The 17,958-nt window shown below is 40.9% G+C and overlaps 1 protein-coding gene across 1 annotated transcript in view; it reads right to left on the reverse strand.

Annotated features, from left to right (window-relative positions):
- The window catches only part of DNAJC18 (DnaJ heat shock protein family (Hsp40) member C18), a 39,062-nt gene that overhangs the window by 20,232 nt on the left and 872 nt on the right, over positions 1-17,958 (reverse strand). Inside the window, exon 2 of the mRNA XM_047778776.1 lies at positions 9,134-9,320. Within this exon, the coding sequence (XP_047634732.1) occupies positions 9,134-9,320 (187 nt within the window). The remainder of the gene's footprint in view (positions 1-9,133; positions 9,321-17,958) is intronic.

A 17,958-nucleotide genomic window follows, 5' to 3' on the forward strand; every position in this document is an offset into this window, starting at 1 on the left:
CCACCATGGGAACTCCTACAGTACTGAACTTTTTGATCTAAGAAGTCTTTACACTCTTAAAAATTATTGAAGACCCTAGGAGTTCCCATGGTGGCGCAGTGGTTAACGAATCCGATTAGGAATCATGAGGTTGCGGGTTCGATCCCTGCCCTTGCTCAGTGGGTTAATGATCCGGCGTTGCCATGAGCTGTAGTGTAGGTCGCAGACACGGCTCGGATCTTGCGCTGCTGTGGCTCTGGCGTAGGCCATAGGCTATAGCTGTGATTCAACCCCTGACCTGGGAACCCCCATATGCTGCGGGAGCGGCCCAAGAAATGGCAAAAAGAGCAAAAAAAAATTATTGAAGACCCCAAAAGAGATTTTGTTTATAAAGGTTATATCTATCAATATTTACCATACTAGAAGTGAAAACAAAAAAATTTAAAATATGGGAATTCCCTAATGGCCTAGTAGTTAAGGATCTGGCACTGTCATTGCTGTGGCTCAGGTCACTGCTGTGGTGCGGGTTCAGTCCTTGGCCCGGGAACTTCCACATGCTGCAGGCTCGGCCAAAGGAAAAAAAAATTAAAGACATGGAAGGATGACATAACTGCATGTTACACAGCTTCTCAAAAATTCCACTATATAACCACGAAGAGATGAGAGTGAAAATGGCAAATGTACATGTATTATGAAAATATTTTTATTTTATTTATTTATTTTTCTTTTTAGGGCCACACTCACTGCATATGGAAGTTCCCAGGCTAGGGGTCAAATCAGGAGCTAGAGCTGCTGGCCTACCCCACAACCATAGCAACTCGGGATCCAGGCCACATCTTCGAACCTACATACACTATAGCTCATGGCAATGCCAGATGCTTAACCCATTGAGTGAGGCCAGGGATTGAACCCACATCCTCATGGATACTAATCGGATTCATTTCCACTGTGCCACAATGGGAACTCCCATGAAAATATTTTTGAACTTGCAGACAAGCTCCCCAAGGATCTTGGGGTTCCCACACCACACTGTGAGAATGGATGAACTAGAGCATAAACTCTGGAGTCAAAACATCTTGGTTGTGATCTGATCTTGCTGTGGACTTGACCCTGTGTCTGAGTGCTATCTTCCAAAATAGGCTAATAATTACACCTGTATTTCACAGAGCTGTTGAAATTAAATGAAGTATTCATTAAAATGCTTGACAGCATCTGACATGATGTAAATATTGGCTATGACTAAAAATCTACCACATTCTACAGATGACCAATAGGTACATAAAAAGATGCTCAATATTGCTAATTATTAGAGAAATGCAAATCAAAACTGCAATAAGTCATCACCTCACACTGGTCAGAATGGCCATCACCAAAAAGTCTACAAATACAGTAAATTCTGGAGAAGGTGCAGAGAAAAGGAAACCCTCCTATACTACTGGTGAGAATGTAAATTGATGCAGTCACTATGGAGAACAGAGGTTCCTTAAAAAATTAAAAATAGAGTTATCATATGATTGAGCAATCCTATTCCTGGGCATCTATCAGGAAAAGGTGAAGACTCTAAATCAAAGAGATACATGCAGGAGTTCCTGTCATGGCTTAGTGGTTAACAAACCCGACTAGCATCCATGAGGATGCAGATTAGATCCCTGGCCTCACTCAGTGGGTTAAGGATCCGGCATTGCTGTGAGCTGTGGTATAGGTCACACACACGACTTGGATCTCACATTGCTGTGACTGTGGTGCATGCCTGCAGCTGCAGCTCCAACTTGACCCCTAGCCTGGGAACCTCCATATGAAGTGGGTGCGGCCCTAAATAAAGACAAAAAAAAAAAAAAACAGATACACTCACCCTAACGTTCACAGCAGCACTATTTAAACAGCTAAGACATGAAAGTAACCTAAGTGTCCACTGACAGATAAACGGCTAAGATGTGGAATATACATGCAGTGAAATATCATTCAGCCATAAATGAGAATGAAATGCCACTTGCAGCAACATGGATAGAAGTAGAGCTTATCACACAAAGTGAAACAAGGCAGGCAGAGAAAGACAAATATCACTTGCTATCACTTATACGTGAAATCTAAAATAATGATACAAATGAACTTACTTACAAAACAGAAACAGATTCCCAGACATAGAGAACAAACTTATGGCTGCCAAAGGAGGAAGGGACAGGGAGGGATAAACTAGGAGTTTGGGATAAACAGATATACACTCTTTTATATAAAACAGATAAACAACAAGTCCTACTGAATAGCACAGGGAACTATGCTCACTATCTGCTAATAACTTATAACGAAAAAGAATATGAGGAGTTTCCCTTGTGGCTCAGCAGAAACACCTCTGACTAGTATCCATGAGGATGCAGGTTCAAGCCCTGGCTTTGCTCAGTGGGTTGACGATCAGAGTTGCCATGAGCTGTGGTGTAGGTCGCCACCAAGGCTCAGATCTCGCGTTGCTGTGGCTGTGGTGTAGGTTGGCAGCTACAGCTCCAATTCGACTCCTAACCTGGGAACCTCCATATGTCACGGGTGTGGCCCTAAAAAAAAGACAAATAAATACATAAATAAGTGATCTGCAAAGGAAATATATCTATGTGTCACTTCACTATACACCAGAAACCAACACAACATCGTAAATCAACTGCATACTCCAATATAAAAAAATTTACCACATTCGGGAGTTCCCATTGTGGCGCAGTGGTTAACGAATCTGACTAGGAACCATGAAGTTGTGAGTTCAATCCCTGACCTTGCTCAGTGGGTTAAAGATCCAGCATTGCTGTAAGCTATGGTGTATGTTGCAGATGTGGCTTGGATCCCGCGCTGCTGTCATTCTGGTGTAGGCCAGTGGCTACAGCTCTGATTAGACTCCTAGCCTGGGAACTCCATGTGCTGCAGAAGTGGCCGTAGAAAAGACAAAAAAAAAAAAATATATATATATATATACACACACACACACACCACATTCTTTTAAAAAGCTGCATATTCTTGCTGTAGAGCAGAAACTGGTACAACATTATAAATCAATTACGCTTTAATCAAAAAATAAAAAGCTGCATATTCTGGCATTTTATGGATGCGTGTACCTTCCCTACTGCTGGGTGTTTAAAGTATCTCCAGGTTTTTACTACCACACCATTCAGTTAGGCAGGCAGTGGCCCCAAGCCCTGTGGAGGACTTCACGGCAAGTCAGTGACACAGTGAGGGCTGTAATGCAGGGTTTGGAATGTCAGCTGGGGCCCTTCCCCGAGAGCTGCCCATGGGGAATCCCACGGAGCAACCCCTTAGTTTCCAATTCCTGGTTCCATGGCAGATACTCCCCTGCTTCTCTTTCTCTTTCTTTTATAAACTTATTATTTGTTTAATAACAGCTTTACTGAGATATAATTCACATATCACAAAGTTCATTCTTTCAAATTGAAGCACAGTGGATGGTTCACTCATTTAAAGCATAAAATTTAGGAGTTCCAGTCATGACTCAATGGTAAAAGAACCCGACTAGTATCCATGAGGATGCAGGTTTGATCCCTGGCCTCGCTCAGTAGATTAAGGTTCTGGCGTTGCACTGGGCTGTGGTGTAAGTCACAGACATGGCTCGGATCTGGCATAGGCCAGCAACTACAGCTCCAATTCAATCCCTTGCCTGAGAACCTCCATATGCCGTGAGTGCGGCCCTAAAAAGACAAAAGACAAAAAAAAAGTAAAATTTAGTGTTTTTTTTTTTTTTTAAGCATAGTAACAGAGTTGTACACCCATCACCACTATATAGTTCTGGAACATTTTCTCTTTTTCTTTTTCTTTTTTTTTTTTTTGTCTTTTTGCCTTTTCTAGGGCCAGACCCATGGCATATGGAGGTTCCCAGGCTAGGGGTCTAATGGGAGCTGTAGCAACAGGCCTACACCAGAGCCACAGCAACGCAGGATCTGAGCTGCATCTGTGACCAACATGACAGCTCACGGCAACGCCAGATCCTTAACCCACTGAGCAAGGCCAGGGATCAAACCTGCAACCTCATAGTTCCTAATTGGATTCGTTAACCACTGCACCACGACGGGAACTCATAGAACATTTTCATCACCCCAAAAAGAAACCCTCCGGTTGCTTCTGCTCTGTAAAGCCTGGCAATCACTAATTTTTGTGTCTCTATAAATGCCTATTCTTGCCATTTCATATAAAAGGAATTACACAGGATTTTCCACTGTGGCTCAGCAGATAACGAACTGACTAGTATCCCTAGTATCCATGAGGACGTGGGTTCGATCCCTGGCCTCGGTCAGTGGGTTGAGGATCTGACGTTGCTGTGAGCTGTGGTGTGGGCCGCAGACGCAGCTTGGACCATGCGACTCGGAGCCCACTTTGCTGTGGCGTTCCCTCACGTCACAGCATGTATCGGGACTTTATTACTTCCATTACCAAAGCGTTCACTGTACAGATAGTCCCCATTTTGTTTTTCTGTTCATCAGTTAACGAACATCTAGGTTGTTTCCATTTAGGGGCTTTTAAGAAGGATGCTGTATGAACACTGATATACATGTTTTTGTGTGGAAGTATGTGTTGATTTCGCTTGGCATCTATCTAATGACAGCTCCGTCATATGCGATGTCTAAACGTCTGAGGAGCTGCCACACTACTTTCCGAACTAGCTGCACCATTTTATATGCCCACGGGAACCAGACACGGGCTCCAATTCCTCCGTGTCCTCAACAACACTTGCTCTCGTCCACCTTTTCTCAATTTTAATTTTTTTATTTTTTAATGATTTTTATTTTTTCCATTATAGTTGGTTTACAACGTTTTGTCAATTTTCTACTGCACAGCAAAGTGACCCAGTCACGCATACATGGATACATTCTTTTTCTCACGTTATCTCCATCATAAGTGACTAAACATAGTTCCCAGTGCTAGACAGCAGGTTCCTCAGCCACCTCTTTGATTACAGCCATCCTAGTGGGTGTGAGGTGTTATGGTCATTGTGGTTTTTTGGTTTTGTCTGTTTATGTTTTACGGCCACACTCACGGCATATGTAAGTTCCTGGGCCAAGGACTGAATCCGAGCTGCAACCACAGCAACACCAGATTCTTTAACCCACTATGCCAGGCCAGGGATCAAACCCATGCCTCCAAAGTGACCCAAGCTGCTGCAGTTGGATTCCTAACCCGCTGTGCCACAGAGGGAACTCCTGTTCATTGCAGTTTTGATTTGCATTCTTTTAATGAGTAATGATGTTGGGCAGCTCTCTCTGTGTGCACATCTCTGAAGGAATGCCTGCTTAGACCCTTTGTGCATTTTTCCATTGGGTTGTCTTTTTGCTGTTGAGTTGCAGGACTACTTTGTATTTTCTAGACCTAAGTCTCTTATCAGATAAATAATATGAAGATATTTTCTCCCATTTTGTGGGCTGATTTTTCACCTTCTTGATGGTATCTTTTCAAGTAGTAAAGTTTTCAATTTTGATAAAGTCCAGTTTGCCTATTTTTCTTGTATCACTTAAGCTTTGGGTGTCCACAAGAACTCACTGCCTAATCCAATGTCACGAAGCTTTACACTTATGTTTTCTTCTAAGAGTTTTATAGTTTTAATTCTTACATTTAGGTTTTACTTAGGTCTTTAAATTAGTTTTTGCATTTGTGTGAGGAACGGGTCCAAGTTCATTTTTCTGCATGTGAATATCCAGCTGTCCCAAAACATTCTGTTGAAGACTAGTCTTTTCCCCATTACATTGTCCTGGCACTTTTGTCAAAAAACAATTAACCACTGGGGGAAAAATGTAATTGTAATGTATACATGTAAGGATAACCTGACCCCCTTGCTGTACAGTGGGAAAATAAAAAAAAAAAAAAACAATTAACCATATACATAAGGGTGTGTATTTCTGGAGTCTCAATTCTATTCCATCACTCTACATGCCTATGCTATGCTAGACCACAGTATCTTCATTACTTAAGCTTTGTAGTAAGTTTTCAAATTAGGAAATGTTGAGTCTTTCAACTTTGCACTTCTTTTTCCAGACTGTTTTGACTACTATGGCTTCTCTGCATTATCATATGAATTTTAGGATCAGCTTATCAATTTCTGCAAAAAAAGCAGCTGGGAATTTGATAGGAAATGTGTGGCATCTGCAGATCAATTTGAGGAGTATTACTTTATTGCCAATATCAAGCATGAACACAGGCCATCGTCCTTATTTAGTTCTTCTTCTTCTGTTTTTTTTTTTTGGCTGAAGGGTATACGGAAGTTCCAGGGCCGGGAATCAAATCTGAGCTGCAGCCTACGCCACAGCTGTGGCAACACCAGATCCTTAACCCAGTGTGACAGGTTAGGGATCAAACCTGTGCCTTGGCAGCAACCCGAGCCACCAGAGACAAAGCTAGATCCTTAACCCACTCTACCTATTTAGGTCTTCTTAAATTTCTTTTAATGACGTAATTTTTAATGTACAATCTTACATTTCTCCTGTTAAATTTATTCCTAAGCACTTTATTCTTTTAGGGGATATTATGAATGAAATTATTTTCCTTTTCAGATGGTTCACTAAGTGCGTAGAAAAATAATAATTTTTGCAGATTGATCTTACATTGAACTTTGCTAAACTCACCTGTTAATTCTAATAATTTGAGTGTACGTAATCCTTAAAATTTTCTATACCAGATCACATCAAACTGTATTGTGACTATAGTTTTACTTTTTTCTAATCTGGATGGCTCCTACTTCCTGCTCTTGCCTAACTGCTCTGGCTTGAATCTCTCCCACAACACTGAACAGAAATGGCTAGAGTAAACATAATTGTCTTGTTCCTGCCCTATTCCTGATCTTATAAAGCATCAAATCATTAACCATTAAGTTTGATGTCGACTATGTGGGGTTTTTTTGTTTTGTTGTTGTTGTTGGTTTTGCTTTTTAGGTACATACCTACAGCATATGGAGGTTCCCAGGCTAGGAGTCGTTATCAGAGCTACAGCTGCTGGCCTATGCCACAGCCACAGCAATGCAGGATCTGAACTGTGTCTGCGACCTACACCACAACTCGTGGCAACACTGGACCCTTAATCCATTGAGAGAGGCCAGGGATCGAACCTGCAACCTCATGGTTACTAGCCGGATTCGTTTCTACTGCGTCACAATGGGAACTTTTTTTTTTTTTTTTTTGCTGTGAATGTCTTTGTAGATGAACTTTATCAGGTTGAGGAAGTTCCCTTTTATTCTTAGGGTGTTGAATATTTTTATCATGAAAGGGTATTGGATTTTGTCAAATGCTTTTTTTCTATACCTACTAAAATGATTATATGACTTTTGTCCTTTTTTTTGGTCTTTTTATGGCCACACCCACAGCGTATGGAGGTTCCCAGGCTAAGGGTCCAACTGGAGCTGTAGCAACTGGCCTAAACCACAGCCACAGCAATGTGGGATCCAAGCTGTGTCTGTGAACTACACCACAGCTCACTACAACGCCGGATCCTTAACCCACCCAGCAAGGCCAGGGACTGAACCTGCGTCCTCATGGATACTAGTCGGGTTCGTTAACTGCTGAGCCATGACGGGAACTCTGCCTTTTTTCTTTTATTTAATTAAATGGTGTATTCTGTAAATCAACTATAATGGAAAAAATAAAAATCATTAAAAAATGGTGTACTACATTACTTGATTTTTGTGTTAAACAACTTTGCATTTCTATAGGATGAATCTCACGTGATCAAGATATACAACCCTTTTTATACATTTTTTATATTTTTATATATTGCTGGAAGCTGTACCCAAGTCATGATGTCTTTGTTTTTGGCTACAGGGTAAACCTGGTCTCATAGAATTACTGGGGAAGTATTCCCTTCCTTGGTATTTTCTGTGACAGCTAACGAAGGATTAATTTTGCTTTGGACATCTGGTAGAATTCGCTACTAACATTTATCTGGGTCTTAGCTTTTCTTTGTGGGAAACTGAATTTGTCCCCTTCATTCAGCTTATCTAATTTGCTGTCGTAAAATTATTCACAGTATTTGCTTACATTATCTTTTTTTTTCTTTTGTCTTTTGTTTTTTTTAGGGCTGCACCCACAGCATATGGAGGTTCCCAGGCCAGGGGTCGAATCAGAGCTGTTGCTGCCAGCCTATGCCACAGCCACAGAGCAATGCCAGAACTGAGCTGCGTCTTCGACCTACACCACAGCTCACGGCAACACCGGATCCTTAACCCACTGAGCGAGGCCAGGGATCTTACCCACAACCTCATGGTTCCTCGTCGGATTCGTTTCCACTGCACCAAGACGGGAACTCCACATCATCATTTTTTTAGTAAGATGGAGAGTGATGTCCCCTATTTCACTCCTGATTTTAGTTATTTGAGTCTTCTCCCTATTTTCTGTTGGTCAGTTTAGCTAAAATTTGTCAGTTTTATTCATATTTTCAGAAACCAACTTTTGGTTTTATTGATCTTCTCTATTGTTTTTCTAGCCTCTATTTCATTTATTTCTGCTCTATGTTATTTTCTTCATTCTCCTTGTTTGAATTTAGTTTGTTCTTCTTTTTCTATAAGATTACGTTACTGATTTGAGATTTTTTTTTAATGTTTTATAAACATTTATAGCTGTAAGTTTCCTCTTAAGTATTGCTTTTGCTGCATTCCATGTTTTAGTATTTTGTGTTTTCATGTTCATTCATTTTCAAGTATTTTCTAATGTTTCTTGTGATTCCTTCTATGACCTATTTGTTATTGAGGAATGTTACTTAGTTTTCACATATTTGTGAATTTTCCAAATTTCCTTCTGCTGTTGATTTCAAAGAACATACAAGCATTTGATTTTAATCCTTCTAAATCTATCGTGGTTTATTTTATGGCCTAACATATGGCCTATTCTGGATAATGTTCCATGTATACTTGAGAAGAATGTATATTCTCCTGCTGCTGGATAGAATGTTCTAAGGATGTCTGTTATGTTAAGCTGGTTTTCCCTGCCTCTCTTACAACAGAAGCAGGGCAGGTGGGTCAGATCACACCCTAACACTCCATTTCGACCTAGCCTTGCCTCTGAGGCCCAAAACTACTGTGTTTTAATAACAGTAATAAAAACAATAACGAGAGTCAATACTCACACAGCACATCATCAGTTCTAGGCCCTCTACATAAAATCATTTAATCCCACCACAGGCTCACCTTTGTACTCCAAGCAACTGCTCTTCAGTGTAAGTGGCATTCCCCTCACCCTGTCGGGTCTGAGTCCACTCATTCTCAGGCTTCTTTTCATTCTGTGCCTTCATGCAGTTACAGCAACCACAGGGGTCATGACTTTCAGGAGGTCTGTCCTCTGGGTATTTGTTTCTTCTAACTGCATCAATGTAAGCTGCAAAGGAACAGCACCTGCATGAGGCTTCAGTCTAAGCTGCAAGTCAACTTTGCTACTGGCCTTAGCCATCTGGGAGGGTGCCTGCAGGCAAGTGAATGTGAGGGCCAGGCTACGGATGTCATACTAAGCATCCATACAAAGCTGAAAAAACATCTTCCTTGAGAAAACAACACAGAAAATACAGAGGCAACCATGAAAACCTTTTAATGTCTGAAACATGAGGCATAATAATGTCCACCATACTTACAGTCGTCAGTGAGCAAATAATCTTGACTCAGAGCCAGTAAAGGGGCTCAAGAGGTATCTGCCCAATGCCTCTTGTGCAGGCTGGCGCAGGTGCAAACGGCTGCAGCCATCCTGGACTCCTGAGGTGGGCGTGGCCTGCCACCATAAGGGTCCCAGGAACAGGCACTGCCTGCAGCCCCAGTCACCTCAGGGGTCACCACCTTGGAGAGCCCTGCAACCGAGCTCTGCCCATTGCCCTCACCTCCCTGGAAATGTACATGCCCCGCCACTGCTGCTGCCAAAGGCTCTGAGCACTGTCCCCCTCTCCCTGAGGGTCACTGCCACTGCCTAGGTCCCTGCAACCAGAAGCAGACTGCCACCCCAACTCCCCGTGGGTCCTCTCCACTGCTAAGGGCTTGGTGACCAGGTGCCACCTACAGGTCTGTCCATTGCCCCCATCTTCCTGGAAGCACCCACAGGCCGTACACCTTCACACCACCTATCAAGGGATAATGGCCTGCACACACTGAGGAAAGAGAGAGCGACCATCCAAGCCAAAAAAAAAAAAAAAAAGTAAGCTCTCATAAGCTACCCAAGGATGCTCCTGAATATAAACAGCCCTCTAAGACTAGAGGAGATAATTGTTTTCCCTTAATTCAGAGTGTAAGAATAATGTAAGTAAAATGAAGAAGCACAGGAAGCACTCCCAGTAAAAAGAACAAGAGAATTCCCCTATAGAAGCAAACAAACAATGAAACAGACCTCTGTGGTCCAACAGACACTAAGTTCAAAAAGGAGGTAATGAGCTTAAGTCTCGACTGCAGCTTGGATCTGATCCCTGGCCTGGGGACTCCATATGTTTTGGAATGGCAAAAAAAAAAAAAAAAAAAAAAAGGCAATAATGAAAATACTGAAGGAATTAAGAATGGATATCAACAGTAACACAGATTACTTTAAAAAGGAACTAGAAACCATAAGGAGGAGCCAAGAAAAACTAAAAATTCATTTGCACAGACAAAATCTGAGTTAAAGGCACTGGAGAGCAGAATGAATAATGAAGAAGAACAAATAAGTGACTTGGAGGACAGAATAATGGAAATCACCCAATTAGGACAGCAGACAGAAAATGAAAAAAAAAATGAAAGCAATGTAAGAGATCTATGGGATAATATAGAGCACACCAATCTATGCATAATGGGGGTTCCAGAAGGAGAAGAAAAAGAAGAGGGGATCAAAAATATGTTTGAAGAAATTATGGCAGACAACTTCCCAAATCTAAAGAAGGAAACAGATATTCAGATACAGGAAGCACAAACTGAACCCAAAGAGACCTAAACCAAGACATATTTTAATAAAAACAGCAAAAGTTAAAGGATAAGGGCAGGATTCCAAAGGCGGAAAGAGAAAAACAAAGAGTTAATTATATGGGAACCCCCATAAGGCTATCAGCTAATTTCTCTATAGAAATTCTACAGGCCAGAAGAAAATGGAAAGATATAGTCAAAGTTCTAAAAGGGAAAAATCTGAAACCTAGGATACTCTACCCAGCAAGATTATCATTTAAAATAGAAGGAGAGGGAGTTCCCTTTGTGGCTCAGTAGAAATGAATCTGACTAGTATTCATGGGGACACAGGTTCAATTCCTGGCCTCACTCAGTGGGTTAAGGATCCAGCAATGCTATGACCTGTGGTACAGGTTGCAGACACAGCTCAAATCTGGTGTTGCTGTGGCTGTGGCATAGGCCAGCAGCTATAGCTCCAATTCAACCCCTAGCCTGGGAAACTCCATATGCCGTGGGTGCATCCCTAAAAAGACAAAAAAATAAAAAATAAAATAATAAAATAAATGAGGAGAAATGAAAAATTTCTCAGACAAACAAAAACTAAAAGAATAGAACACACTTGGAGTTCCCATTGTGGTGCAGTGGTTAATGAATCTGACTAGGAACCATGAGGTTGCAGGTTCAATCCCTGGCCTTGCTCAGTGGGTTAAAGATCTGGCGTTGCCGTGAGCTGTGGTGTAGGTTGCAGATGCAGCTTGGATCCCACGTTGCTATGGCTCTGGCGTAGGCCGGCAGCTACAGCTCCGATTTGACCCCTAGCCTGGGAACCTCCATAGGCCATGGGAGCGGCCCTAGAAAAGGCAAAAAGACCAAAAAAAAAAAAAGAATATAACAACACTAAACACATTCTAGAAGAAATACTGAAAAGTCTCCTCTAAGTAGGAAAGAAGTAAATAGATATAGGATGAAGAAAATCACAACTGGAAGGTAACCATGCAAATAAAACAGCATACAGATCAAAAAGAAAAATAACCCCATTTGTGAAAACAATGATAAACACAAGGAACAGCAAAAGGATAAACATGAAAATGTGAAAAAGGACATCAAAATCATAAACTGTGGGGAAGGAGAATAAGAAAACCTAGACTTTTTTTTTTTTTGCTTTTTTTTAGGACCACACCCACAGCATATGGAGATTTCCAGGCTAGGGGTCCAACTGCAGCTATAGGTGCTGGCCTGTGCCACAGCCACAGCAACTTGGGATTCGAGCTACATGTATGAGCTACACCACAGCTCACAATGATGCCAGATCCCCAACCCACAGAGTGAGGCCAGTGATCAAACCTGCATCCTCATGGATCCTAGTCAGGTTTGTTAACCTCTGAGAAACAAAGAGAACTGCCCTGGACTTTTTTAAAAAAATGTGTTTGAGCCTATATGATGATTGGTCTAAAGCAAGCAGCTATAGGAAGGGGTTAACATACTTAAAAAACATGGCAACCATAAATCAAAAACAAACAATACAGCCATAAAAACTGTAAAAAAGGAGGACATATGCATAAAATAAAAGGAAATCATCCAACCAAAAATAGAGAAAGAGACAAGGATGAACATAGAATTTACTGGAAAACAAGGTTTAAAATGTCAATAAATAAAACATATTTATCAATAATTACCTTAAATGTCAATGGACTGAATGCTCAAAAGACACAGAGGGGCAGACTAGATAAAAGAACAAGAGCCTAAAATATGCTGCCTATAAAAGCCCCATCATAGGACAAAGGATACATACATATAAATGGAAAGTGAGGGGATGGAAAAAGATATTTCATTCAAATGGAAATGACAGGAAAGTGGAAGTTGCAATACTCATATCAGACAAAACAGACTTTAAAACAAAGTTCATAAAGAAAGATAAAGGACACTAATGATAAAAGGGTCAATTCAAGAAGAGGATGTTACAGTCAATATATATGCCCCTAATACAGGAGCCACTCAAATACATAAAACAAATACTATTAGACATAAAAGGAGAAACTGATAGGAATACAATAATAGTAGGAGACTTTAACACTCCACTCACATTAATGGACAGATCTTCTAGACAGAAAATCAATAAGGCAACAGAGATCCTAAATGATACAACAGAAAAGTTACACTGAATTGATATTTTCAAGATATTACATAAAATAAAAAGAATATACATTCTTTTCAAGTGCACATGGAACATTCTCTAAGATTGACCACATACTGGGGCACAAAACTAACCAAAATTTAAGAGCATAGAAATTATTTTAGGCACCTTCTCTGACAATAATGGTATGAAACTAGAAATCAATCACAGGAAAAGAAATAAGAAAAAAACTGACTACATGGAGACTGAACAACATGCTACTAAAAAAACCAATGGGTCCACAAGGAAATCAAAAAGGAAATTAACAAAATACCTTGAGACAAACAACAATGAAAACACAACCATACAAAATCTATGGGATGTTGCAAAAGCAATTCTTAAAAGAGAACTTCCTAGCACAGGGCTTCCCCAAAAAAACAAGAAAAATGTCACATCAACAACCTAACCTACCATTTAAAAGAATTAGGAAAAGAAAACAAAAACAGGAGTTCATATTGTGGCTCAGTGGGTTAAGAATCTGACTGGTATCCGTGAGGATTTGGGTTTGAGCCCTAGCCTTGCTCAGTGGGTTAAAAAGCTGGTGTTGCCACAAGCTGTGGCAAAGATCACAGATGCAGCTTGGATCTGTCATTGCTATGGCTATGGAGTAGGCCAGCAGCTGGAGCTCCGATTCAACCCCTACCTGGGAACTTCCATGTGCTGCAAGTGTGGCCCTAATAAGAAAAAAAAGAAAAGGAAAAAAAAAAGAAGAAAAAACAAAACCTAAAGTCAGCAGAAGGAAAGAAATCATAAAGATCAGAGAGGAAATTGATAAAATAGAGATTTAAAAAATAGAAAAAAAAAATCAATAAAACCAATGGAGTTCCCTTCATGGCATAGCAGAAACAACCAGACTAGGAACCATGAGGTTTCGGGTTTAATCCCTGGCCTCGTTCAGTGGGTTAAGGATCCAGCATTGCTGTGAGCTGTGGTATAGGTCGCAGATGTGGCTTGGATCTGGCATTGCTGTGGCTGTGGCATAGGCTGGCAGCTACAGCTCTGATTAGACCCCTAGCCTGGAACCTCCATATGCCACAGGTGTGGCCCTAAAAAGGACAAAAAGACAAAATAAACAGATAAATATAACCAAGAGCTGGTTCTTTGAAAGGGTAAACAAAATTGACAAACCTCTGGCCAGACTCATCAAGAGAAGAGAGAGAGAACCCAAATAAGCAGAATAAGAAACAAAAAATGAGAAATCTCAATGAATATTTGCAGAATACAAAAAAAACCCATAAGACAATACTATGAACAATTAAACACCAACAAATTTGACAAAAAGAAGAAATGGACAACTTTCTAGAAATATACAGCCCACCGAAAATGAACTAAGAAGAAATGATAATTTAAACATAGCAATCAAGACATGAAATTGAATATAAAATTAAAAAAAAATTCCCTACAAACAAAAGTCTAGCACCAGATGGCTTCATAGGTGAATTCTACCAAACATACAAAGAAGAACTTATACCCAACCAAAAGGTTGAAGAAGGAACACTCCCAAAGACATTCTATGAGGCCACCATCATGCTACTAGCCAAACCAGACAAAGATACTACCAAAAAAGAAAATTACAGGCCAATATCTTTGATGACTATAGATGCAAAAATCTTCAACAAAATTGTAGCCGACCAAATCTAAAAACACATAAAAAAGATCATACACCACAACTACGTGGGATTCATTCCAAGTTCAGAGGATGGTTCAACATACACAAATCAATCAATGTACTACACCACATGAACAAAAAGTCAAAACCCACACAATCATCTCAATAGATGCAGAAAAAGCTTTCGACAAAATCCAACATTCATTCATGATTAAAAACTCTACCAAAGTGGGTAAAGAGGGAACATACCTCAACATCATAAAAGCCATTTATGACAAACCCATATCCAATCTAACACTCAAAAGGAGAAAAGCTGAAAGCCTTCCCACAAAATCTGGAACAGGACGAGAATGCCCACTCTCACCATTTTTATTCAACATAGTATTGGAAGTCCTAGTCACAGCAATTAGACAAAAAATAAAACATTTAAAAAATTTTAAAAAAGAAAAGAAAGAAATAAAAGGTATCCAAATTAGAAAAGGTAAAACTGACACTAAACGCAGATGACATGATACTGTACATAGAAAACCCAAGGACTCCACACAAAAACCACTCAGGCTGATCAACAAATTCAGCAAAGTAGCAGGATACAAGATTAACATTCAGAAATAGATTGCATTTTGGAGTTCCTGTTGTGGCTCAGCAGGTTACGAACCCAACTAGTATCCATGAGGATGTAGGTTCAATCCCTGGCCTCGCTCAATGGGTTAAGGAGCTGGCATTGATGTGAGCTGCAGTGTAGGTCACAGATGTGCCTGGATCCTGTGTTGCTGTGGCCATGGTATAGGTCAGCAGATGCAGCTCTAATTCAACCCCAAGCCTGGGAACCTCTATATGCTTCAGGTGTGGCCCTAAAAAAAGATAAAAAAAAGAAAGAAAGAAAGAAAGAAAGAAATCAACTGCATTTCTGTATACTAACAATGAAATATTAGAAAAGGAATATTAAAAAAAAATACCTTTTAAAATCACACCAAAAGCAGTTCTCCTGGGTTCCCCTATCCTGCTGCTCTCCACCGAGGGGTCCCTACCCAATAAAAGTCTTTTGCTCTGTCAGCAATAAAATAAAATCACACCAAAAAAAAAAAATTTAAACACCTAGGAATAAACCTGACCAAGGAGGTAAAATATTTTTACACTGAGAACTATAAAAAAATTAATCAAGAAAATTAAAGAGGATTCAAAGAAATGGAAAGATATCCCATGCTTCTGGATTGGAAGAATTAATATTGTTAAAGTAGACTCACTACCCGAATAATTCAAAAAGATACAGGTACGTCTACATTCACAATAGCACTATTCACAATAGCCAAGACGTGGAAACAACCTAAATGTCCACTGACAGAAGAATGGATTAAGAAGATGTGTTGGAGTTCCCGTCGTGGCGCAGTGGTTGGCGGGTCCGACTGGGAACCATGAGGTTGCAGGTTCGGTCCCTGCCCTTGCTCAGTGGGTTGATGATCCGGCGTTGCCGTGAGCTGTGGTGTGGGTTGCGGACGCGGCTCAGATCCTGCATTGCTCTCCCGCTCTGGCGTAGGCTGGTGGCTGCAGCTCCTGGGGGCCTCCATGTGCTACAGGAGCAGCCCAAGAAATAGCAAAAAAAAAGACAAAAAAAAAGATGTGGTAGAGGGAGTTCTTGTTTTGGCTTAGTGGAAACAAATCTGACTGGTATTCACGAGGACGCCTGGCCTCCCTCAGTGGGTTAAGGCTCCAGGGTTGCTGTGAGTTGTGGTGTAGGCTGCAGACTCAGCTCTGGGTCTGTGTTGCTGTGGCTGTGGTGTAGGCCAGCAGCTACAGCTCTGATCTGATCCCGATATGCTACATATATAAAATGGAATACTACTCAGCCATAAAAAAGGATGAAATAATACCATTTATAGCAACATGGATACAACTAGAGGTTATCATCTAAGCGAAGCAAGTCATAAAGAAAAAGACAAATACCATGTCCTATCACTTATATATGGAATCAAAAATATGACATAAATGAACCTATCTACAAGAACACAAACAGATTCATAGGCATAGAGAACAGACTAGTGGTTGCCAAGGGGGAGAGGGGAGGGAGTGGGATGGATTGGGAATTTGGGATTAGTAGATGCAAGTTACTGCATTTAGAATGGATACAAAATGAGGTCCTACAGTATAGAACAGGAAACTGTATCCAATCCCAAGAGTTAGACTATGAAGGAAGATAAATAGAGGAAGGGGAGATATATATATATATATATATAAATGACTGAGTCACTTTGCTGTCCAGCAGAAATTGGCACAACACTGTAAATCATTTACACATTGTCTTTTTTTTTTTTTTTTTTGCTTTTGCCAATTCTTGGGCCGCTCCCTCGGCATATGGAGGTTTCCAGGCTAGAGGTCAAATCAGAGCTGTAGTCACCAGCCTAAGCCAGAGCCACAGCAACTCGGGATCCAAGCCGCGTCTGCAATCTAAACCACAGCTCACGGCAACACCGGATCTTTAACCAAATGAGCAAGGCCAGGAACTGAAACTGCAACCTCATGGTTCCTAGTCAGATTCGTTAACCACTGAGCCACCATGGGAGCGCCTAAATCAATTACACATTAATTTAAAAAAAGGAGGTATCTGCCCAATACTTTGCCTTTAGGGCAGCACAGGGAAGCCTATTTCCCTGTGGTCCATGGTCTGGAGTGAACTGATCATGAAACATTTTTTGATGCAATGCCTCCTACCACTAAAATTTAAAGTAAAGATGAGTTCAGCTTTTTAAACTTAACAATTACAGAACTAATATGAACAAGACGTCTGGCTACGTACATTGAGAAGACCTACTCCTGACTACAAAGACATTAGAGTTTAAAGGGAGAGGACTGGGCGTTCCAGGTTAAGATGTGGCACTCTCTCCTTGGCGACAATGGTTTGATCCCTGGCCCAGCCCAGGGGGTTAAAGGATCTGGCACTGCTGCAGCAGCGGCTGGGATTCATTCCCTGGCTGGTATGCACTGAGTGCAGCCAAAAAAAATAAATAAAAATAAAAGAAGAGAATTGAATCATAACACCTACAGAATGCCAAGAAGGCCACAGCAATCTAGTCAAGAAAGCAGAGTACTCATGTCTTGTCTGGAGGATCTGGGCAAGACTTGAAACACCTCCTTGTTCCTCTTAGCTGACGACTCACTGCTCCTCATCCAAATTTCTCATCACAGGCCCAGCCTGCCTTTCCAGCCTCATCTCCCACCACAAGCTCCTTTGTAGTTTCTGCTCTCCTCTCATCAAACTCCTTTCAGATCCGCAACACGCTCTCTCTTCTCTGTGCCTTTGCCCAGGCTGTTCCCTCTGCCTATAAAATTCTTCCTCTAGGTAGGCCTGGC

The sequence above is a fragment of the Phacochoerus africanus genome, chromosome 4 (assembly GCF_016906955.1).
Source record: "Phacochoerus africanus isolate WHEZ1 chromosome 4, ROS_Pafr_v1, whole genome shotgun sequence".
NCBI classification, from domain to species: domain Eukaryota; kingdom Metazoa; phylum Chordata; class Mammalia; order Artiodactyla; family Suidae; genus Phacochoerus; species Phacochoerus africanus.